The 24,639-nt window shown below is 38.0% G+C and overlaps 1 protein-coding gene across 1 annotated transcript; it reads left to right on the plus strand.

Annotated features, from left to right (window-relative positions):
• Positions 1-7,317: 7,317 nt before the first annotated feature.
• tna (tonalli) lies at positions 7,318-23,347 on the plus strand. The gene is given in 12 exon segments (XM_068293661.1): positions 7,318-8,193; positions 17,984-18,665; positions 18,753-18,965; positions 19,424-20,177; positions 20,237-20,398; positions 20,467-20,599; positions 20,680-20,893; positions 20,965-21,689; positions 21,779-21,941; positions 22,008-22,182; positions 22,185-22,405; positions 22,604-23,347. Coding segments are annotated over 12 exon segments (3,642 nt in total). The 5' UTR covers positions 7,318-8,128; the 3' UTR covers positions 22,739-23,347.
• The last annotated feature ends 1,292 nt before the right edge of the window (positions 23,348-24,639 follow it).

Below are 24,639 nucleotides of genomic sequence, written 5' to 3' on the forward strand. Positions count from 1 at the left end.
TGTTTCTCTTGTTTTCTCATCATCATCATCCTCAGCATCTTCTTTATTTTGCTCCATTGTGGCATCGGAATTGTATTTACTCTCAGTTTTTTTTTCCCCCATTTATTTATAGAATTTAGATCAAATAAACAAGATTTCTTTTATTAACTAGTAATTGATGAATATAGACAACATTTTGTCTAAGATAACCAACTAATCCCTAATCCTAGAGTGTATTGCTTATTATATTAATTTGGTTAAGGCATTGTCCTTGCAATATTAACAATGATTAATTGATCGATAACTATGTATGTATGTACAGATGTCACCTTGTCGGGTCTGTAGAGTCAAAAATCTTATTTTTTTTGCGAATTTTTTCCAATATGAATGAAATGAAACCGGTTTCACTTGTAACCGAAAAGTTTTGAATGGCGGCACAATTTGAATCCAAAAAAAAAAACCAAAGAAAACTTAGAAATTGTTTATATATTTTATTTTTATAAATTTTTATTTTGAGTGTAATTTTACATTTACATACATTGCACTTGATATTAATTTATATTTAATATAAATACTTACCATTAGATTAGTAATTTATTTATAATGTACTTACATATGAATAAATTAGAAACAATTTTTTTTTTTTTTTTGGCATAAATTCGATAATTTCTTTCGTTGGTAAACAATTTGTGAAGCATTTAAAAATTAATTGAAATTGTAATTCTTTGATTTAATTTAATGAATTTCAATCTGAAATCTTAATGGGCATATCCTTTAAGCTAAATATATGATTAATTAAGCATTATTAAATAAAAGTCATACGCCCATATCAATTTACCGCCCGAAAAGAAGTTGTAACAAACACAAGTAAACACACACACACACACAGACAAAGGCACGCACTCATACAGAGCAAAGCAAACAACATTTTCATTCATTCCGAAAAACACAAGGCAACAAAAAAAACCAAACACACACACACAACAGCAACTAACACAAAGAGAAAGAGAAAAGTAGAAAGGGATGGTAAGTAAGGCAGATGAGGAGGGAGGGAGTCATGTTGAGAGCAAGAAAATTCCAATGCTACTTCCATCCATCCATCCATCTATCCACTTCTTGAATATCTCCAGCTTGCGTTTTTGGCTTCTTTTTGGTGGCCTGGCCTGCTGATATTTATGTTTTCATCAAAAGGCAAGCCAACAATCAAAACTCTCGACACACACACACACACACACAGAAAGAAGAAGAGAGTGATGGCAAGGAGAGACGAAACGAGACGAGACGAGACGTGCGAAGACGCTAGCAGATGCAAAAGATACCAACAGATACACACAGGTACATAAAGTGGAAGAAAACTACAGAAGGCAACGCTTTAACCTCATATTTATCCAACAGATACTTATAGCGCAAAAAAAAAAAAAAAAAATAAGACGAAAAACGAAAAAAATAAAAAAAAAAACACACACACACAACGACGAAGAAGTCGACAACGACAACAACACAAATATAAAGAAAAGCAACTGAAAGAAATGAAGGCCCTCTCCATCTGTCGCCATCTCCTTCTATCTTTCTCTGTGTCTAAAACACAAAAAAAAATCATACTTGAGCATGTCGACAAACGAACGAACACAAAAAAAAAAAAAAAGAAAACAAATTTCAATAAAATATTATTACGCTTACGTTTATCGAACGTTCATACATGGAGGAGAGAGCGAACGAGTGTATGTATGTGTGTGTGTGTATGTGTGTATATGTATCTTACAGATACTCAAATACGTAGACGTAGACGTGCACTTGAAAAAATATGAAAAAACGAATGGAATTTATAATTATTGTAAGTACATTGTCCAAAATCAATTTACAGACATGTATGAACAGGATTATCTGCAACTACAATCAATTAGATCAAAGCTCGAAATGCTGAAAAAAAACTCTATTGATACATTGACAAACTCTTGCAAACTCTTTAGAAAATGAAGTTCCGATCATAATTACATATGTAGATCAATTATTCTTTAAGTGTACTCAATGTGCGTTGTCGCTGGTCCGTGCTCATACTCATACACCCATGTACATACATATGTATGTATGTATATCGGTGTATCTCTCTTTCCCTGTGTGTGTGTGTGTGTGTGTGTGTGTATATAATACGTTTGGTTTGGTCGGCACATTCCGATATTCGGTCGCCAAGCGTTATAAATAAACCATATCCATCAATTGCTTAACTCAAAACAGCGCTAAAAGATACAAAAAAAAACAAAAAAAATAAATAAAATGATACATACACTCTGTGAGATACAGATACAACAGAAACAGAAACCGAAACAGTCGAAACGTCGAACCAAAACCCAAATAAAAAAAAAAAGACTGATAAAATGCAAAAGGGGCGAGTGGGATGAGGATGATGGCGAGGTTGATGCCATGATTGGTAGTAGGGCGCGCGGTGCCAGAAGGAGGATGGCGAAGATGAAATGAAAGATGAAGATGAGGCGGAATAAAATCTCAAAACGCCGTTGACTTTCCTCCTTTTTGCCCAGAGAGCCGGGCAGGTTGAAGACTCTGTTGTCGCTGTCGCTGCTGTCGCTGCTGTCGTAGTCGTCGTCGTTGTCGTCGTCGTCGTCAGTGCCTTTTGCTTCTTTCTTTCACTTTGTGTGGTGGCAGCAAGCCAAGCACTCAGCATAATTTTGCACGCTCTTTTTCTCCTACGTTTTTCGCTGATTATTTTGCCAAACAAGGTGGCAAAGAGGGTGGGGGCGGCAACGGTGTGGTAGTGGTAGTGGTAGTAGTAGTAGTAGTAGAAGGTTTGCTTTTTACCTGCACGTGGAAAGGTGTCTGCCTCAAACCAGCAGACCAACTAACAGCAGCAACCAAACACAAGCTAAAGCAAAGTTCATCGTTTACTTTTGCCTCTCTCTCTCTTGCTCTCTCACTCTGACTTATTCTCTTTGGGAGGCTTCTCACGCATTTTACTAGCCGTCCCAAACCACCCCATCCAGCAGAAATAGCAGCAGCAACAACAACAACAACAATTACAACCGACCGACTGACTGACGCTCTCTTTTTCGCTCACAAATGCGCAACATATTTGCCGACTACTACAACGCCAATAACAACAACAACGACGATGACGACGACGACGGCTGACCGAACGACGAAACGTAAACGAACGACACTCAGCTCTTGCCACCCCCACCCTCACATCATTCTCCATCACCCTGTGTCCGTTGATGCCTTTTTTCCACTACTATTTTCACGCTGCTGCTGCTGCTGTTGTTGTTGCTGCCAAACTGCAGTTGTTGTTGCTGCTGCTGCTGCTGCTATTGCTGTTTGCTGCTCTGGCTACATAATTGATTTTAGTGCTGCGCTCTCTCATTGCTGCACTCCGTTTGCTGTTGTTATTGCTGCTGCTGTTGCTGCTGCTGCTTTAGCCTCGCAGTTACTTTTAGTGTAATCTCAACATTGGCTATGTGTTGTGTGTTGTGTGCTGTGTGTTGAGTGTTCTTCCAGCAACAGCAGGCAGCAGCACCAGCAACTTCCTACTGGCTCACCCCAACCGCCGCCCCACCCTCCCTGGCACCCTCCCACACCAAACCATACCACCGGGAAGCGCTTTCGTCGCTTGTTGGTTTGGTGGCTCTGGGTTTTGGGTTTTGTGCAAAAAACCAGATTTTTGTCGTTTTATGCATTAAATTGTTTTTACAGCCGTCTTTTTTAGGTTTGTTTGTTTCGATATCCAGTGTATACAGGGTGTATTCCCAATTGAAATCGAAATTCCACAATAAACAATCAAAAGGTACATGAATATACATCCACAAGAACATTCATACATAATCCTCAATACACTGATCTAAAATTATAATAAGAATACATATTAACAAATGATTTTCTTTCTTGGACACCCTGTATAATTAGACAATTGATTAAACTTATGCGTTCATATGTACATACAAATATTTTAGGAACTAGAAAAGGCAATTATAAATTGAGGCACCCTAAATATGTACATATGTATGTATGTACACATATTTATTTACTTACAAGTATTAACTTCAAACAAGACCAATTTAAAAACAAAATATATAATATATAAAGGAGAAACAGGGCTTTTCCATTTTCAATTTCGAATTAATTTGTTGATATTGATATCGAATTTTGCTTTTACTTTTAAAAATCGTTTTTAACTTTAAAAAATTAAACTTATTAAACATTGTTAGTGGACACCCTGTATTTCTCTACTATGCAACCATAGGGTGAAATGCTCTATAAAAGTCGCCATATGTAACAGGCGGGAGGAATCTCTTCCCATCCCATAAAGTGGATATACTATATATGTAGATATATTCCTGATCAGCTTCAAACGCCGAGTCGAACTAGACAAGACGGTGCTTCCATATGGAAAAGATCTCAAGATACCTTGAATGTATAAATCTATATTCAAATTCCAAAACAATGTAACAAGACATGACACAACACCCTGTATCTTGTGACTGGCTCCCAACTAACAGGAACAGGCACAGGAACCAACACGCACATAAGCAGTCATGACACATACACAAAATGCCAGAATAGGCAGCAGGCAGAAGGCAGGAGAAACAAGAAGAAGGAGCAGGGAACAAGCCAAACAACCAACGCATTTACACAGATACAGATACGGATACAGATACAGGCTATGTGCCATGGCTCGACAACGACAACGGCAACGACAACGAGCAGCCGACGGACCGACCCTCCCTCACCATCACACGTGCATAAAACCGATGCCGATGACGACTACACTTCCTTTTACATACACAAACACACAAGCACACTTACACACACACACACACTGGCAAGCATAGGCGCACAGCCCAAAACCCAAACCCAAACCCAATGCCTGGCCTCATCATCATCGAGGATTGCACGAAAAAAAAAAAAAAATAAAAAGGAAAAAAAGAAAAGCAAAGCAAGAAAAAAAAACAGAAAATACATAATAAAAGAAAAATGTCTTCCTTTTTTTCATTTTTGGCCCAGGACAAAGTGTTGGGCTGCCGAAAAAAAAAGGAACGAAAGAAAGACGAAAAAAAAAGAAACCAAACACAACGAAACGAAATGCATGTTAAATAAAATAAAACATAATTTTATGCCAAAAGCAACAAACACATTAACACAGCCGGCAGCGAAGCCGACGCCGACGTCAACGACGACGTCATCAATAAATCGCGACCCCAAACCCGAAGCCGAAAACCTCCCAGCCACCGTCACCCACCCAATCAAGCAACCACCCAATCGCCCACCCACTGCAGTAACAACAACAACAATAACAACTCGTTGCCTGATTCTCTCGTTCTTGCTCTCACACTCCTGCTCTCTCTCTCTTTCTCGCACAATATCAGTCTCTCTCTCTCTCTCTCTCTCTTTCTCTGACTCTGTCTCCCTCACTTGCTCTTTGTCTCGTTTGTGTTTTGAAAATTTAATCTCGATATGGCAACAAATATGCTACAATTTCATTGAGATGAACACCCGATACCAAGGGGTTTTCTCACGCAGCTGAACGCCACCGACCGCCGTAGAGAGAGAGAGAGAGCGTTAGAGGGAGAGAGCGAGAGTGAGTGAGCCAAAGCTTGGCGTTAAGTGAGAGAGTGAGAAGAGCACAATAGACAGAGACAGGGCAATTGAGCGAGACAGAGAGCGAGCGAGTAGTAGTAAATACACTACTACATTTTTCTGTGCTAATTGAGTGATAAATTGGGAGTGGATTTCGTATGCCGCAGAGAGCGTGAGAGCGTGAAAAATGTAAGCAGCCAGTGAGTGCATGTGTGTTTGTGTGTGTGTGTGTGTGTGTGTGAGGCAATTGATATAGTCAGATTAAATTGTTAAATGTTTTCTATTTGGTTTTTTGATTTGGGTAATTAAAGTATCACAAAAATAAAACAAACAAAAAATTCTTTTGGTAAATTTTTTTCAAATTTTTTTTTTTTGTTTTGGCGCTCATTGAAGAGAAGATGTAAGCAAATTAAGATCATGAAAGTAAATAAATGGACACATTCGTATAGCAATATTTTTGTTCATAAATAATTTCAAATGTTCACAATATCTGAGCATACATAATTAACGGTTAACACAATATAAACAATCAATTTTGATGCATAACTATCAAATTGTCGATATGTCATCTAATTTACATATTCCACGCTTCAAAATCTAGATCATAAATCATTCAAACAAAAAATATATCAACCACAAATCACAACAATTAAGACAAATGTGCTGAAAAATCTACTTAGCGCTGCCTCTCTTCGCCACTCACAAACACACAAACGCACACACACACACAACACGCGCGCATTCACATTCATATAGAAAAACACTCATACAAGCCTATTAAACGCGCTTTCAAAACAAACCCAATAAATGTCAGCATGTGGCAAAGGCTGCACACATAAAATAGTAGCAGAAAATTGACTACGCTTTCTACTACCTACTACATACTACCAAATTCATAACGTAGCAGAAAACGCAGTAACAGCAGCAGCAGCAGCAGCAACAACACCAACATCACAAACCAAAACGAAAAAGAAGAAGTCAAACAAATTGACATACGTATACATAATTATTATTTTACTTAAGTGCTCGCGCGTCGTCGCCCCTTAAACAGCGCAAACCCAAATGGGCGACCTGAAATAAATCAAGCGAGAGAGCGAGAGAGAGCCGGAGCCGAGCAACTGTACCCATCACTCGTACATTCTTCTTCTCCCTCTCTCACTCTATTTCTCTCCCGCTCTATCTCTCTCTTCGTTTAATCACTCTCTCTCGTTCTGTCTTCTGACCAGTGCTGGCAGAATTTTGGAAGTCAAAAAAAAAATGGCTAAAAACAAAAGTTTATGGCAATTGCTGTTGAAAAAATTGCAAATGTTTTTTAATCATATATATGTATATTTGAGTAATTAAATTGGTAATATTATTTGGTAAATAATATTTAAAATATTGTCAAAGTCTTCGAAAACATTAAAATCCTCATCATAAGCTTATTTCGTTCTATCGCTTTTTATTTTTTAGAGGCAACACATAATTGTGGCATCATTTTTCATTTCTTTGTAATTCATATCTAAGATCTTATACTATAAATACGATTTTTCCATGTTTGTATTGCTAAATTTGTGACTAATAGCAAATTAAAAAAAACTGCTAGATCTAGCATATAAATGGCCATAGTGTCAGCACTGCATCTGACACTGTATCTGTGTGGGTGCATCGCTCACAAAACAGAAACAAAAAAAAAAGGTAGCAAACGGCGTCGTCAACAACAGCAGCAAAAGCAAAAGCAGCAGCAGCAGCAGCAGCGGCAGCGGTTTTTGGTTGTCAGTCAGTAGTTTCGAGTCGCCGTGTCAGCTTCAGTTCCTTTCTGGCTGCCGTCGTCGAATGTTGTCGTCGGTTGAACAAAACACGAGGCGAGGCGAGCAAGCGACCAATATCCAAAGCACAAAAGCAAGAGTGTTGCCTATAATAATGCGGCTAATAACAACACAACATCTCTGAAATTCACGTACATTTTTTTTTAAGTTTTTGAACAAGAAAAAGTTTTGAAAATTCTATATATATGTATATATATATATATATTGAAAAGAAACATACATACACACACACAAAGAAAAAGAAAGCATTATTTAAGTGATCATCATCTCTGGATTGATTAAAAGTGCTTCTTAAAAAGTTCCTCCAGCTAAAGCAAACAAACATCAGCAGCAACAACAGACAACTTGGATTACTACTACTACGAGCAACAGTATTAAAAAAAAAAAAAACAAACAAAAAATAAAGAAAAATTATAAATTATACGATAAATACAAAAATTCAAAATAAAAACCGAAAAACAACCGGACAAGAAGGAAAACAAATCAAAATACTTTTTTTTTTTTGAGTTTAAATGTTAAAAAAAGTGAAAGAAATTAAACAAACATAAAAGAAGACAAAATTTGCTAGGCAACCAAAAAGAAGAAAAGAAACAAAAAAATTAAAAAGAAAGATCGTAAACAATGTTTTAGTGAACTGCAAAAGAATAAACAAACAAACAAACAAGCAGAACTTAATAACAACAATTAACAGAAACAAAAAAAATCGACGTTAGACAAGTGTTGTTGTCTCTCTCCCACATGTTTAATTTGTTGATGCCATGCAATTGATTGTTGACAAAATTCCCATGTATTCCAAACAAACAACGAAGCGCAATTCCAAAAAGTAAGTTTCCCCCCCAAACAAAAAACAAAATAAACACAAAAACAAAAAAAAAAATTATAATAAAAACTCAATTTAAAATCAAGTGAAGAAAGTGCAGCCCAAAGATACAGATACAAAAAAGACTTCAAATATATACAGAAAACCAAGATCAACAACAACAAACAAACAAAAAAAAAAAAAAAAAAATTGCGACAAACAGTTTTCTGTGTGTGTGTGTGCGTGCCCGTGTTTGTGCCGCAGATAGAGAGAGCGAAAAGAGAGAGAGAGAGAGAGGAGGAGAGAGAGAGCAAATCTTCTGTTGCTGCTGCTTCTTCTTCTTACATCTTCCATCTGCTTCTTCTTCATCGGTGTGTGCGGCGCGTGTGGCGGGCGGTGGTGTGCTCCTGCACCTGTCCCAAGCAACAACTAAGCAACAACAACAAGCATTCAATCAATCAAAGCAACACCAACAACCAACAGCAACAACAACAACAACTAAAAAACCATAAAAAGCTAAAGAAATACTTAGGTAAAATATCTTAAAAAAAACAACAGCATTTTTTTCAGTGTCTAAAAATCAAAACAAAATAAAGTTTATCCAAAAAAAAAAAAAAAAAAAATAGTGCCAAAAACAATTTCTGAATGGCCATCAAGTTTTGTTGTTGTGGTTTTTGTGTTTTACTACTGCAAGTTACGTTTTTTTTTTTGTTTGTTTTTGTTTTTGAACAAACGTCTAGATACTTTTTGTTGCTGCGATTGAGTTTTAGATATTTTAGTTAAATTCTATTTATGTTTTGTTGATTTGTTTGTTGTTTGTAGTGCTTAAGTGTTGATTGAGTATTAAATAATAATAATGATAATTTCAAAAACAGAAAACAGAAACCAAGACAAATCTATAAATAAACAATTTGTTTGTTTTGTTTGTTGTTTTGTTTTCAAAAATTTACCTAATTAGGAATTGATTAGAAATTTCATGTGCAAATTCGGGATTTAAAATTTATGCTTTTTTTATGTAAATTTTTTAAAAAAGTGAAATCAAATTTCAGCTAAATTTAACGACAAGTTTGTTAATTCATTTTTTTTTAACTAGTTAAATATTTACACAAAAAATTTGAGAAGACAACAAAATTTCTTTTTTGTTAGAGTTTAGAGTGCAAAAATTAAGCCATGTCTGAAAATTCTCATTTATATAATTAGAAAGAAACAACAGTTAGAATAATTCATTTAAAGAAACTTTCCCAAATATTTTTGACATTAACTCGTCAAAAAAAATGGACAACAAAAAACATTTCAAACTTTAACGAAATCATAATCGAAATAAAAGTCAAACAGATGTCACCCACAAAAATGTCACAAAAAAAAAAAAAAAAAGAAATAGAAGATGGAAAAACCATCCCCCAGCCCACTGTTCACTGGCGGCCCAAAATACACGCACATCAGCTGTGACTACAACCAGCCACAAATTTCATCTCTCTCTCTCTCTTCTGTTTGCTCGCTCTCTCACCCATTCAAGTGGCTTTCGCTCACGCACAGCTGACCCATAATTGATTCAAACACACTTACACACACACACATGCATACAAACACGACTCTCCTAAGACTATGGCACGTAGACCAGCAGAGTATCAAGTCAGTCACCCATAGAAAGAACAAAAAGATGGGTGAAAGGGAGGGGAAGTGAAGAGATGAAAAAAAAAAAGAAGAAAATTTGGTTCGTTCGTTTTTGTCGACTTTTGTCTTCAGTTTTTCGACCTACTACTGTTGCTTTGTTGTTATTGTTGTTGTTGTTGTTGTTGTTTGTGGAGTTTTCCATTGAACTATTTTCGTAGAACGAAGGCAACAAACACACACAAAATACATACATACTTACATATGTATATCGATGGCAAGAAAGAAATTTTTCCAGAGACAATGCGATCCGCTTCGTTTCGGCATTTCGTTAGTCCATGTTTTAGTCGTCTCCCCCCCATACTCACCCTCCTCATACCGCGCTCATCTTTTTTTTCGCCCAATTTTTCTCACACAAGAAAAAAAAAATTGGGGAAAAAAGGAGGAAGAAGAAAAAGAAAAAGGTCACTTACAACTACTACAGACTTCATCTCGACTTGATCTACCTACATACATACACACACACACACATACACACTTATGTACATTTGTATATACTCTTTTCCCCCTCTTCTTCTTCGACTTTCCCATGCATGTATTCGGTTTGCCGTTTTTTGTATTTTTTCTCACATGCCACGCATATTTCTCCCCCCTTCTCATCTTTCTCTTACATTTTTTCGGTTGGCTTGTAATTCATCATCATGAGAAGAAGTCGAAGAAGGAAACCCAAAAAATAAGAAAGAATGAAAAAAGGTTCAAACCTTTTACAGTTAACAGACGTTTAAGACAAATGCCGAGTCTCGCACACAGGTACAAATTTTAACCCATTTGTATCTACCAACAGACAGGTAGAGTTTTGTGCCCTAAGTTTCTCAAGAATTTTCCTAAAAATCCATGCAACATTTTAAGAAAATTTCAAGAAAATCTCATTCAATTCCGTTCACATTTCTCTAGAGCCAGAGAAGAGGGGGTTTGAGACAATCGGAGACACTGCGCCGAAAACCACCGAAAAACCAGCGCAGGGGATTACCAACCGAATTTGACTTTGACAATCGTTCGTCGAAATCGGATCGGTAAAAGTTAGCCGATCATATTCTCCGCCTTGTCCTAAGGAAATGGGAATAGTTTAAGGAAGAAGCACCAGAAAGATCTACAGAAGATCCATTCGCCTTCTGCGAGCTGCCATCCCGAAGCTTTATTCTATTCCGTTGGCTTTTCCATTGATTTAATTGATATACCTACAATATCATTTTCCCCTCCCTTCCACACAGTATTTGTTGCTTTTTGCACTCGTATCGTCGATTTCCATTCACAAAAAATGGCAATCAACCATTTTGTCGATCTCTTTTTGTGTATGGGCAAGTGGCGGTGGTGGTGGTGGGGGGGGTACTCCACTTTACTCTACCTGTTTCTGAGTGATAAGCAATTTTCAGCGATAACTGAAAACAAAAAAATGTTTTTTTTTTCTGCATACCTAAACGCAAAATACACAGTGATACGAAAGTACCTCCCGTTCACTGAATGCACAAATTTCCATTGTTTTGTATAGATACATTACTTCTCCGATCGTAGGAGTACCTACCTACGGACCGGACCACTGTATTTTTGCTATAATAAGTTTGGTTTTTGTGTTTGTCGTTTGTTTTGTTGTTGTTGTTGTTAACCGAAAACTCTGTCCTCTGTACTGATAAGAGTTGCTTACCTTTGATTTTTGGTACCATTTTTAGTTTCCTATCAACGACTATCTATCTCGGTACGGTATGGGTTTCTTTTTAAGCATATATTTTACTATTCTATATCTAGACCTAGCAAAGTTCTTCATATCAGTTTGCTTTTTTCAGGGGCTTTTTAATTGGGTCGTTAAAATGGTTGTTCTTTTTTGGGTATTTTTACGTACATATTTATCATGTGACGACGATGACGAAAACAAAAAGAAAAAACGAAACAACTCTCCAACTTCTTCTTCTCGTCAAGGTGTTTTGAGGACAGCAATCAAAAAGTCACAACTCTTAACCCATTAATGGTCTAATCAAATTCAAATTTTCATGATTAGATATGCAAGATGTGTGTGGAATGGATTGGATTGGATTGAATTGGATTGGTGTGGTGATCATCGTGTCGGCTTGCTTTTGGTTTTGGGTCGCTTGTTGTTGTGTGGTGACCTTCAATTGTGATGGGGTGAAAAATTAATGATTTAGGGGTTGCCGCCCGTTTTACATACATATGTACATACATATGTAACGGTGACGATGATTACGGGGGTTGTAAGCGAAGCGACGATGCCTGCTTGCCTGCCTGCCCTGATGGGTTTATTAATATCATCGGGAGGTTTCGCTCTCAGTCTCGAGGACCTTCGATAAAGCAATAAACACACTATGTACCTATATTTGTTCTCTTTTTACCACTCTCACTCGCTCGCTCTCTCTTTCTACGCTCTTTGATTCTCCCAAGAGGGTTGATGTGTGTGTTGTTGTTTTTGGCGATTTGCAAATGGTTTTCCGCGTTTAGGTTTTGTTTTTCTGTCATTTTACTCTTTTGTATCACATTTTTATTTCCCGTGTGAACAAAAAAGAACAGGAAGTATATGCAGCAGCGGCAGAAGAGCCTCTACTACCTTCTCTTTGTTACTCACACACACACTCCCCACTTTCTTGTACTCTTCACAGAGCTCTGCCTACAGACATCTGTTGTTGCGGTGGTTGTTGTTGCTGCTGCTTCTGTTGTTGGTTTTTGATGGGTTTTGATTTTTTTTTTTTTTTCGTCTCTTCCTTGCCTTTGCGGTGGTTGATTTGATTGATGTCTCGTGTGCATTTTGTTTGTAGTTGTAGTTTTGCATCTAAACACAGTTAGGGCGAATCTCAATGGTGGTATTGGTGATGGTGGTGGGTAAGGGGGTGTGATTTACATTCACTTATAAAGAAGAAGAAGAAGGGTGATTTTATTTATATGCTCATTGGGCTTATACATATAAATAGGGTGTTAATTATTACCAGTTTGTCGGTACTTTTAGTCTGAGAACTTGATCTTTAATTGATTTCATCTAGATTCAAATATAATGTCAAGTAAAAAAGTATTTGAATTTCAGTAAACAGATTTTGAAATGGTAGAAATCGATATCGTTATCGATGTGAATCGATATATGTAAGTTTCTTGCCAAAATTGTTAATATTGTGTCTTTTCGAGGAGGGGGGCGATTGTTGCAGCAGGCAGGTTATGTTGCTGTTGTTTGTTGTTTAGCTGTACTTTGGAAGACTTTTTGTTGTTGTTGTTGTTGTTGCTTGAAACTGGTTTTCAAGTACGAAGCTGACGTCGGCTTCGCTGCCATTGCCTGGCTTGACGATTTATGCGTTTTGTTGTTGCAATTTTTGTGTTGTTGTTTTATTTTAAATGTGATTTATTTATGTATGAATGTATTTGTTGTGTTGTATGTAGACACTTGAGCAAAAATTATTGCAGCTTCTTTTTTTTTTTTTCATTTTGTTTTCTAAATATACATATGTATACGTTTTTTTTTTTTTTTTTGGGTTTTAATTTCTTGTTTTGTTTTGTTTTTTTTTTTTTTTTATTTTTTATTTTGTGGACAGTGTCAGCCTTCGATTTATTTTTAATGTTTATGTCTGTCTAATTGTTTATGATTTTTTTTTTTTTCGGCTGATTGTTTTTAATTGGCGATTAGATAAAAGCAAATGACGAATTATCTAATAGAGTTTGAAATACCCTGCACTATTTTGGTTAGGGTATATGGGAGTGAGTATTCCCATCAACATATTTCATGAGACAAATTCTTCTAGAATGACATGAAATTGACAATAAATTTGAGAATTTCTATGTATTTTAAGGACTCTTATTGTAGGATAGGGTATCTGGCAGGTCTTAATGAATTGGTAGAGGTTTGGCTTTTGCTTTTTTGGCAGGGTTTTCGAGTTAACTAACTAACGAGCTGATGGCAGAGTTGGTTTTCTCTTTTTGGTTGAGTGGCATAAATTTGTTTCCACTCGGCAAAATGGTGACAGAAAGATAAGATAACACCAGATCGACAAAACGACTGTTGGCTTTGGCCTGGCCGCAAGGTGCGCAAAACTAGCGCTGATTGATAGTTAGTTGAAAGAAGAGATAGACACAGAAAAAGGGGTGGACGAGGTGGAGAAGGAAGAGGAGGAGGAGAAGAAGTAGGAGGTGTTGGGGGGTTGGACCTGGCACTTTGTCGCCTCTGATTAGCGCGTGTGTTACAACAAAGTCAACATTTTGATATTTAGTTATTGTTTTTTATCGCCAACACGAGCAAACGGGACCATCATCATCATCATCATCATCATCATCGTCATGAACAACATCATGATTATTACAAACGATTGGTAACAGTTACCAATTACATCATAGCAATGGACACACGCACACATACACAAAAATCTCTTAATCACATGATGATAGTTTCACAGCCTAAAAATATGCACACAACTTTGATTTCTATGCGACGGGGAAGTACACACATATCAAATAGTGTTGCAAAACGCCATTGAAATCAAAAAAAATTGTAAATCAATCTAAAATTAAACAAAATTAACAACTTTTGTTCTAAAAAAGGATACTCTATCTTAAGGATTCAAGTTGTTGTCTTGTCTATGGTCACATTTTATAGACATATGATGGTCAAATTTAAACTAGCAGATGTTTTAACGTCATAACGTTTTCTGCCAACTTTTAAATATGTTTCTCTCCATATGTACAGCTCGGATATGCATATCTCACTCTCCATATATCACATGCATTTTCTCTTTCCTCCTCGATTTAAAACGTTTTTGTATTATTTGCCAGGGATTTTTTTAATCAAAAATTCTGCGCTGTTTTTTCATTTCTCTCCCTCTCTCTCTCTCCTCTCTTCCTCTCTCTTTCTGGTTTTCCCTTATTTGTCTGTGTTTTCATTTTTTGTGCTTTCATTTTTTATTTTGGTTTGATTGTCTTGCTGTTCGATTTCGAAATCGACCCCTTGGTACAATGTTTGAAGGGTTGTTGTTGCTGCTGCCATTTGTTGACTTTTTTTTTTTTTGAGGGGGTGGAAGGGGGCAAAAGAGTTTATTATGCTGATTTATTTGGATTTTCATAGCAATTTATGAAGTGAATCAAGAAAATCAAACGAAAATCTCAGCGGCCAAAAATATATGACAAATAGTGTTGCCTACCTAAGGGCGCCACCATGGAAAGTCAATTGAAGTTTATTTTGATCCCTGGGAGTTCTACAATTAGCAAATGGGCAAGCAAATATGACACACACACACACACACATGCACACAAGAACGCCAAAAACTCAGATTGATTACAAAACTTATAACGTTTCCACGCACGTGTCTGGTTTTTTCACGGCCTTCTCATGTATTTTTATACAATATTGTATTTTTGTATTTTACATAGCGCAAAATGTCGTTTATAAAAAGCACACAACACGCAAAGAATAACAACAGGAAAAAAACAAAAACAAAACTAAGCATAGAAAACAAAAAGCATACGTTCTTTTATGGGTCTTCTTCTCCTTTTGTGAACCTAGTGAATCCACATGGCATTAATAGGAAATTATAGCAATTATTCTATTTAGATTTTGCAGCACGCAAAACTATTTAAACTAACTAACCCCCGACCCCCGTTCAAAGCGAAGCCTCTGCCGGCTGCTGCTGCTGCTGTAACATACGGAAATACAATTTTAAGTGTCAAATGAGAGAAAAACAAAAACGAAACCCATTTTTTGTTGTTTTTTTTTTTTTTTATAACTAAAGCAAATCAAAGTGCGCATAATATTCACTATTGACTTCACTAAACTGAGACAGAGCTAGAGAGATACAGGTAGAATAACTAAGAGAGAGAGGGAGAGAAGTCAAAATGACTTTTTTTCTCTTCATTGTTTCCAGATACATACATCGCATATGTACATTGTTTTTTATTTTATCTAATCAATGAAGAAATTTATATCTAATCACTAAACGACAACAAAAACAAAAATTCACCGAATTGCTGAGTGAATAAATATTTCCATCTCAACCTAGAAAACTTGATGATTATATGACGAGTTGAAAGTTTTTCAATAAGCACACACACACACACACACTCACATAGAGAGAATAGTTTTAGCTGTTGTTTTTATCACACATAGTCTCTATAGTCTAGACTCTCTCTCTCGCTCACTCTGCCGCCTGTATGTAGTATGTAGTGTGTTATCTATGCGAAGATCACGTTTTTTTGTCTCGTTATATAGATGATGTTGTTGTGGTTGGCGTTTTTTTTTTTTTTTTTTTTATCGTAAGTCTGGTGAAGGTTGACAGGAAGTTGTTCTGTTAGATAACCATGTATTTAGAACAAACTTGAGGCCAAATTAGAACTGATTTGCGTGTGCACGCATCGGTTTCATTATATACTTACACGTACATAGAAAAAAAGATAGGTAGATACATATGTACGTCGCGTTGTTATAAAAAGATGACACATGTTGAACAGCCCTGAAGTATGCAACTCCATTTAGAGCATTGAAACTTAACAACATTGATAACAATGGTTTACCAACATTTTCCTCATAAACATTGATTTAGCCAAGCAAAACAGTGTTGAAAAATACTAGAACAAAATATCTCTTGTAACTTGGTTTAAATGTGTGTGTGTGTGTAATCCACAGGTCATTTTTTATTTACTTCAGCCTTGAAGTATGCTATAGATTAGCAAAACAGAAACTGACCTGCTGACCCGCATTTTCCATACATACATACATACGTGCATGTGTGTGTGTGTGTGTGTGTGTATTTGTTGTGGTTAATGGCTCTCCATCGTTTCGCTTTACTTCTCCTCTACTCCCCCACACTGCCCTCTGCGCCTCTGTGTCTCCTGCTCCAATGCTAATTTATCGTCACAGACTCTCGCAAACAGCAGCAGCAGCAACAGCAATCACAGGTTCAGAATTTTCCTCTCCTACACTTCTTATGGCCCCCTACTGCCTGTCTACCCCTTCATCAATGTCTCTCTCTCTCTTGCTTGCCTAGTATACTGTACTTGATACGTTCATACGTCTAGCTGGCTGGCTGGCTTGCTGGCTCTCGCTCTCTATCTCTCTCTTCTCATGGTTTTCGTCATGCGATTATCAGCCAATCGCTTAGTGTGTGCTATTTATTTGCATTTTACCATTTTGTTGTTATTATTCTCTGTATTTGCTTTTCATTTTTATTTTTGTTCTGTGTTGAGCTGCTTTTTGTAGATGCGCAATTATTGTGAGCGTGTTACTTTATATGATATTTTTTGTTGTATTTTTTATTTCCATTTTTCCAATTCGCATTGCGTTTTGTGAGTTGTACACACACACACATACACATATTCTCTTGCCGCTTCGTATGCTGTTTGTGTCTGGTGTGGGGCTGGCAAATATGCTTAATTATTTTTACCTTAAAAGTCGCGCCATCAAAACGAATGCGAAAATAACAACAACAACAATAACAGCAGAAGCAGCAGCAGGCAACAAACAGCAAACGAAAACCTAAGCCCTGAGCCCATTTGACATTTTAGGCGCTTAAATGTCAGCAAAACCGCCAGCTTAAAAGAGAGTCACATACAAGCCAGATGATGAGGGGTGTGGGAGGAGTATAGAGGGGGGGTCGGCAATTGCAATTGCAATGCCAATAAATATGCAGCAACAACAATAGCGAAAAGCAATGCATGACGTTGACAATGATGACGATGCCGACAACAACGAGTTGATGAAATCTAGGCCCCAATATGGATTCAATATGTTTAATGATGACATCATCAACAATATTCAGTTTTTATAGTGAGAATTGCATGAGACTAGCCTCCATCCCACCTCCTGATCATTCTCTAGTAGATACCAACTCCCTGCACTCATCTAGAATTTTAAATTTGGCGCCCAACGTGGGGACTATCCATTAAGTTTTCCAATACACATTTAACCCTAGACTTTTCCTAACTTGTCGAATAATTTAATATATATTTTTTTTTTAAATTTCTAACTTGTGAAAACTTCAAAAACTTTCGCGTTGTTATTTGTGCTTTTATTTCTTTTTTTTTTTTTGGCTTAAATGCTTGGCAAAATGTGGCTAGGAGTTTGTCGCACCGCCTTTGCTGTCACGCCCATTTGGACAGGACAGGCGACGGCTAGATTTGCAATGATTCCAACTAATTCGTATTATTATTATCTCTATTATGATTATTATAGGAAAAATGATGAAATGAACCAGCAGGCGGGCTCCTCAAGGGCGCCAGCCACAGGGGGCCAAATCTCACCGCCAGGTGGCAGTAGTACAAGTAACAACAGCAACAATAACAACAGCAACGCCAGCAGCAACATCATTAACAACAACAGTAACAACACAAACAATTTGGATCTGCAACAGCAACAGCAACAGTTTTACAATCAACAACAACATCAGCAACAATACCAACAGCAACAACAACGCGAAAGTTTTTTGGCCTATCAGCAACAGCAGCAACATCAGCAACATCAACAACAGCGATCTGTTGTTGCTGGCGGCGGCGGTGGTGGCAATTTCATGCTAGGCAATGAGCTCTCTGGTGTCATCGGCGGCGATAGCCTACGCAGCCTAAATAATACCTTTGGTCCCAATTCGGAATTTACATCGATCAGTGGCAATAGCTCGTCGAGTTCACTGGGCGGTCTAAGTGGCTCATCGAGCAGTCAAAGTGCTCAGAATATTGGTGTTTATCCTAATATGGTGACAGCCAATCAACAGCAGCAGCAGCAGCAACAGCAACAGCAGCAACAACAACAACAACATTCACAGCAGCAGCAACAACATCATCAACTCCATCATCAGCAGCAACAGCAGCAGCAGCAACAGCACATGTCCAATATGGATGCAATGGGTGGTTATAGTCAGGTAAGAGATGCAATAACGATCAAGCTCGATAGAATCATAATAACATTCGATTCTCCCATATTTCTCTCTCTCCCTCTTTGTATTTAGATGAGCGGCGGTGGCATGCATCCTGGAGCCAACGGTGGCATGATGGGCAATGGCAATGCCCAATATATGAATGGTGGTGGCAGTCAAACAGGCGGCGGCGTCTATAATCCAGGTCAAGGCGGTGTTGGCAACGGCATGGGCATGACCGGCATGGGCATGGGCATGGGTTATGGTGGCGGCGGCATAGGCGGTGGACCACAAAGGCATCATCAAGTGAGTAGTAGCTTAGTTTAAGCCGACATACAGTTTGTGAGTTATTGGCGCCCAACGTGGGGCCCGGTTTATTCCCCCCCCTATCTACTTCCATCATTCTTATCCCTCGATTTGTCATCTGCTGCGCAGTTTGAAGCGAAGCTTCAGCTGTTTTTTTTTTCCATTTTATTTCCCAATGAGCTTTCAATAACAAATTTAATTGTTTGCATGTGGGCACAAAGTGCAGTCAAGAGGCGACAGGAGAGTGTGCACTGGAGAGGGGGGTAGAGTGGTTAGGGGAAAGGAGGGCGACGATCAGCATGGCTAATTGCAGGCAAAGCAGCTGGTGACATGGAAATAACAAAGTGTTGGCCAATTAGTGACTTGAAATAGACGAAAAAAAAACGAAAAAATTTAATCTACACTACGAGAAAAGCAAGTGTTGGTATATACAATGTGGTCTCTTCTTCTTGTTCCAGATGACGCCAATGAATCAAATGCAAAACATGTCAATGGGTCCTGGCGGTGTGGGCGGCGTCGGCGTTGGCGGCGGCATGCCTGGCAGCATGAATCCGATGGCCAAAATGCAGGGCATGGCCAATGGAGGTTATCATCCACAGCAACAGCAAATGCCACCTCAACATCAGCAGCAGCAGCGACGCATGGCCCCATATCCGCATCCGCAAATGCATATGGCCCAGAAGAGGGCTGGGGCTGGGGGAGCCGGCGGCATGTATCCGAATCCTGTGCAGCAGCAGCAAATGCAGCAGCAGCAGCAGCAACAACAGCAACCGCCGCAAATGTATGGCGGCGGACAGCAAATGCATCCCGGTGCTGGAGCTGGCATGGGTGGAGTGGGAGCCGGTGGTGTTCCACTGCCCATGCAGGCCGGCGGTAATGGTGGCTATGGCCGTGCCGGCGGACCCATGGGTCCCAATGCGGGCAACGGCGGCGGCGGCTATGGACGTACAGGAATGGGCCCGAATGGTGGTCCAATTATGGGACCAATGGGTCCAAATCCAAATGCCGGACCAGGCTGCATGAGCCAACAGCAACGCTTCATGCCTCAGGGTGGAGGCGGCGGTGTCGGTGGTCCCGGCATGGGATATGCTGGCGTTGGCGGTGGTAATGGTGGACAATTCTATCCCGGCGGCCTTGGTATGCCGCCACAGGGTGGCGTTGGAGGCGTTGGCGGTGTCGGCGGCGTCGGTGGCATGTGCCCGGCTGGACCGGGTGTAGGGGTGGCGGCGGCCCTGGTGGTCCTGGTGGTATTGGTGGTATTGTGTCCACAGCCACTGGAGCCAGCGGTGGCAATCATCCGTATCAGAATCAAGGTTTCCAACAAAACTATCAGCACAGTCCAGTTCCTGGTAATCCAACGCCGCCGCTAACACCAGCCTGCAGTGTGCCCTATGTTAGCCCCAATCCGGACATCAAGCCGCCAATGGATAACAGTGAGTAGACACACAAAGAGGTTCCTTTGAATGGCTTGGAGTTAATTTGTCCATCTTTGCATTTGCAGGCGAAGAAATGAGACTGACATTCCCAGTGAGGGATGGCATCATATTGGCACCCTTCCGTCTGCTTCACAATCTCTCAGTGAGCAATCATGTGTTCCATTTGAAGCAAAATGTCTACAACACGTTAATGTGCCGGTAAGACACAAACGAACTCCACAAACTCTCTTGACCCCCAATGCTAACTTAAAATTGTTATTGTTGTTGTTATCATTTAGAACCGATCTGGAGCTGCAATTGAAATGCTTCCATCAGGATGATCGCCAAATGAATACGAATTGGCCGCACACAGTCACTGTCTCCGCCAATGCCACACCGCTCAACATTGAGCGATCTGAGAAGAATAGCACTGCATTGCGTCCATTGTATTTGAAGGCTGTTTGCCAGCCCGGACGTAATACCCTTCAACTGACCGCCAGTTCCTGTTGTTGTGTAAGTAACTATACAAATCGATCCCATCGATCAGGCAAATGTATTTTGCTCTTGTTATGCATCTTTTGCAGTCCCATCTGTTTGTGCTGCAACTAGTCCATCGACCATCGGTGCGTCAGGTACTGCAGACGCTGCATAAGAGGAATCTTTTACCCCTGGAGCACAGTGTGCAAAAGATCAAACGGAATCTTAGCATGCCCACTGAGGCGACCACAACGGCGGCAACATCGGGCAATGGAACAGAGAGCACACAGCAGCAGCAACAGTGCGCAAAGATCTCATTGAAGTGTCCGATAACCAAATCTCGAATAAGGCTTCCTGCACGTGGACACGAATGCAAGCATGTCCAATGCTTTGATCTGGAGGCCTATCTGATGATCAATAGCGAACGGGGCTCTTGGCGTTGTCCCGAATGCAGTAAATCGGCCATTACGGATACCCTGGAGATCGATCAATATATCTGGGCCATTCTTAATACCCTCAGCAATTCGGATGTGGATGAGGTGATCATTGATTCATCGGCCAATTGGCGTGCCTTGCAGCACAATGGTGGCATGCCCAATGCTCCAAATCCTGCCCAAGCGACTTCTGTCACCAATAATACCGTTGGAGGCGGCGGCGGTCCTACTAGTTTGCCAGCCATCAAACAGGAACTATGCGATGACATTGCCAAGGTCATGTCACCGGGATCCACTCAATTGCCCACTTGGGACAACTCGCAGGCGATGAGTCCTTATAATATGCATGATATGAACTCCATAGCCAATGGCAATATGATGGCCAATGGACAACAAATGTAAGTAAAAGAGATAGAGATGGAGAGAGAGAGAGAGAGAGAGAAAGAATATTAATGAAATTATTTTGTTATTTTTGTTAATCTTTTAGGAGCAATCGCAGCAGCTTTGATAACTTCAGCGGCGCAGGCGGTGGCGGAGGAGCTGGTGGTGCCGGTGGCAATCATAACGATGGCAATGGTGGCGATGCCAGCAGTGGCGTTGTCAACTCTCTGGATCAACTTAATGCCATGGAGAAATCACTTAGTGATCAGGTAAGAAGACAACTCTTAAAATATAAACATGCAAAATATTAATCCATCAAATCTCATTTCAAACAGATGCCACACACACCCCATACACCTGGTGCCAGCCATCCTATGACTCCAGGCGGACCACCTAGTGTCAGTTCGGCACACAATGAACCCATTGGTAGCAGTAACAGCGGCGGCAATGGAGGCAACGGCAGTGGCACTCCAAACCACAACAACAACAATGGCAACAATACGGGCCACAGTTCCCCCAAACGCCTGGCACACCCAATCGTCTGGGCAACAGTAGCAGCAACAGCCTCTCAACGGCCGACAACCAGCAGCAACAGCAACAGGAGCAATTGCTCAACTCTCTGATGAGCGGCACTGGCAGCAATCAGACGCAACTGAAATTCACCGAAAGTGATCTCAGTGCCGAACTGCAGAGTTTCGAATCGGCTGTCAATGATACGACACATGATTTGAATGTAAGTTCCATGAATTGTTATCTTTGGATCCTTGATAGAAGCGATCGAATCTTAAAGACTTGAGTGAAGAAATCAGAAGTAAATTCCCCGTCAATTTAAATATTGTTTATCGAAATCCATGTTAACCTCAATAGGAATATCCTGACTAATCTGAATCCTTGTGTTTTCTCCTCTTTCTTTTCATTATCTCCCAATCAGTTGCTAAATGATGTGGATCCCATGGAAATTTTATCGTACTTGGAGCCGCAGCCGGATCTAAATACGCCACCCTCCAGCGGCAGCAGCAGCAACAACAATGCCAGCGACGATCTGTTGGCCACTTTGTTTGATTAAGCAAAAACAAACAAACAAGAAATACGGAAAAAGAAAGGCAAAACAAGAAACAAGAAACAAAAACAAACAATTTATGGTGTAAATAGTATTATTAATTTTAAAACAAATTAACAACAAATTAAAAAACAAAAAACAAAAAACAAAAAAAGAGAGAAGAAGAAAGAGAAGAAGAAGAAGAAAAAAACAACAACAACAACATACATTTTCGTTTCCTCACACAGCAACAACAACAACAACAATTACAACAACTCGAAGAAGAAAAAAATTTGAATTTTTCAATTTTTGCCGATGTTGAAAAACCTTGAAATGTGATTTAAAAATTAATTAATTAAACTAATTGGCATTTAATTTAAAAACAAAAAAAACAAAAAAACAAACAAAAAAAACAAAAAAATCAAATGGATAACAACAAAACAGTCATTATACCAACTAAAAACACAACAACAAAAACAAAAAGAAAAAAAGATAAACAAAATAAAAGAAAAACAAATTATAATATTATTCAGTTTAAAAATACAAAATTCCTTTAAAATGAAATTTACGAATTTAAATGTGTAATTTTCGTTCAGGCTACACCGCCCCCCGCCCCCCTCCCAGGAAAAGCAAAAATATATATAAACTTGTAATATGTTTTACTATTATTATTATTATTATTATTATTATTTTTTCATTTTTTTTTTTTTTTCAATTTAAATTTAAAGTTAATTTTGCCTTAATTTTTCTGTTATTGTACAAAGTATTAAAACAAATGAGGAAATTGGATAGCTTGAGTTTGCCAGCGCCCTCCTCCCCGCCCCGCCTAAATGAAATGATTAAAATCCACACTTTTATTAAATTTTTAACAATATTTTTTTTTTTTTTTTTTTTTTTTTGTAAACCGGTTTGGAACTTTAAATAAGCAAACTCTTGCTTCTATATAATCCTTGGTATTAAACATCATCGGAAAATATAAAAAAGAAAGAAACAGAAAAAAAAAGCGGAAAACAGAAAAAATAAACGTTGAAAAAAAAAATTAAAAAAAAGAGAGAATACCCACACAATTTTATTACATTTATAAAATGAAAAACGATGAAAATAAAAAAAAAAAAAAAAAAAACATTTAAATTTTAATTGTTGCATAATTTTAATTTAATTTTTAAACAAAAAAAAAAGAAGAAGAAAAACCACAGCCTATCTACACTTAATGAAAAAATTACAATTTAGCTTGGTATAAACAACAACAAAATACATAAAACAAAATTATTAAGAAATATTAACATAAATTAAGATAAATTAAAAAAAAAAAAAAAATTAAAATTAAAAAAAAAACGCAACGGAGGAAAAAACTATTAAAAATGTAAATCAAATTTAATGATAGATATAAAAAAAAAACAAAAAACAACAACAAAAAATATATTGTATATATGGAATTATTGTATGTTATACACACGCAACACAAAACCAACAACAACAAGAAAAAACCTAATTAATTAATTATGGCATAAATAAAAACAAAAAAAAAAAAAAAACAGAAAGTATTTAAAAAAAGAAATCAGAAAATTTTTTGTTTTTTTTTTCAACAATTATTTCTTAAATTTTTATTTGTTTTATTTAGATTTTTTCTTTCAGTTTTTTAGTGGTTAACATGGACCAATTTTTGATACCCCCCAAAAAAAAAAACAAAAAAAAAAAATAAAAATTAATAAATAAATGAGAAGAGAAAAACGAAAAACGAGAAAAAAAAACACCGAACAAATTTCATTATATATATATATATTAACAAATACAAAATATGTTAATCAAATATAGCAAAATTTAACAATGAATACACAGAATATTGATGAAAAATTTGCTTTTTGCCGACAACAAAAACAAAAACAAAACAAAAACATGAAAATCAAGCTTCAATTTATGCTAAAAAA

Source organism: Drosophila tropicalis, unplaced genomic scaffold, assembly GCF_018151085.1.
Source record: "Drosophila tropicalis isolate 14030-0801.00 unplaced genomic scaffold, ASM1815108v1 contig_805, whole genome shotgun sequence".
In the NCBI taxonomy this organism is placed as follows: Eukaryota; Metazoa; Arthropoda; class Insecta; order Diptera; family Drosophilidae; genus Drosophila; species Drosophila tropicalis.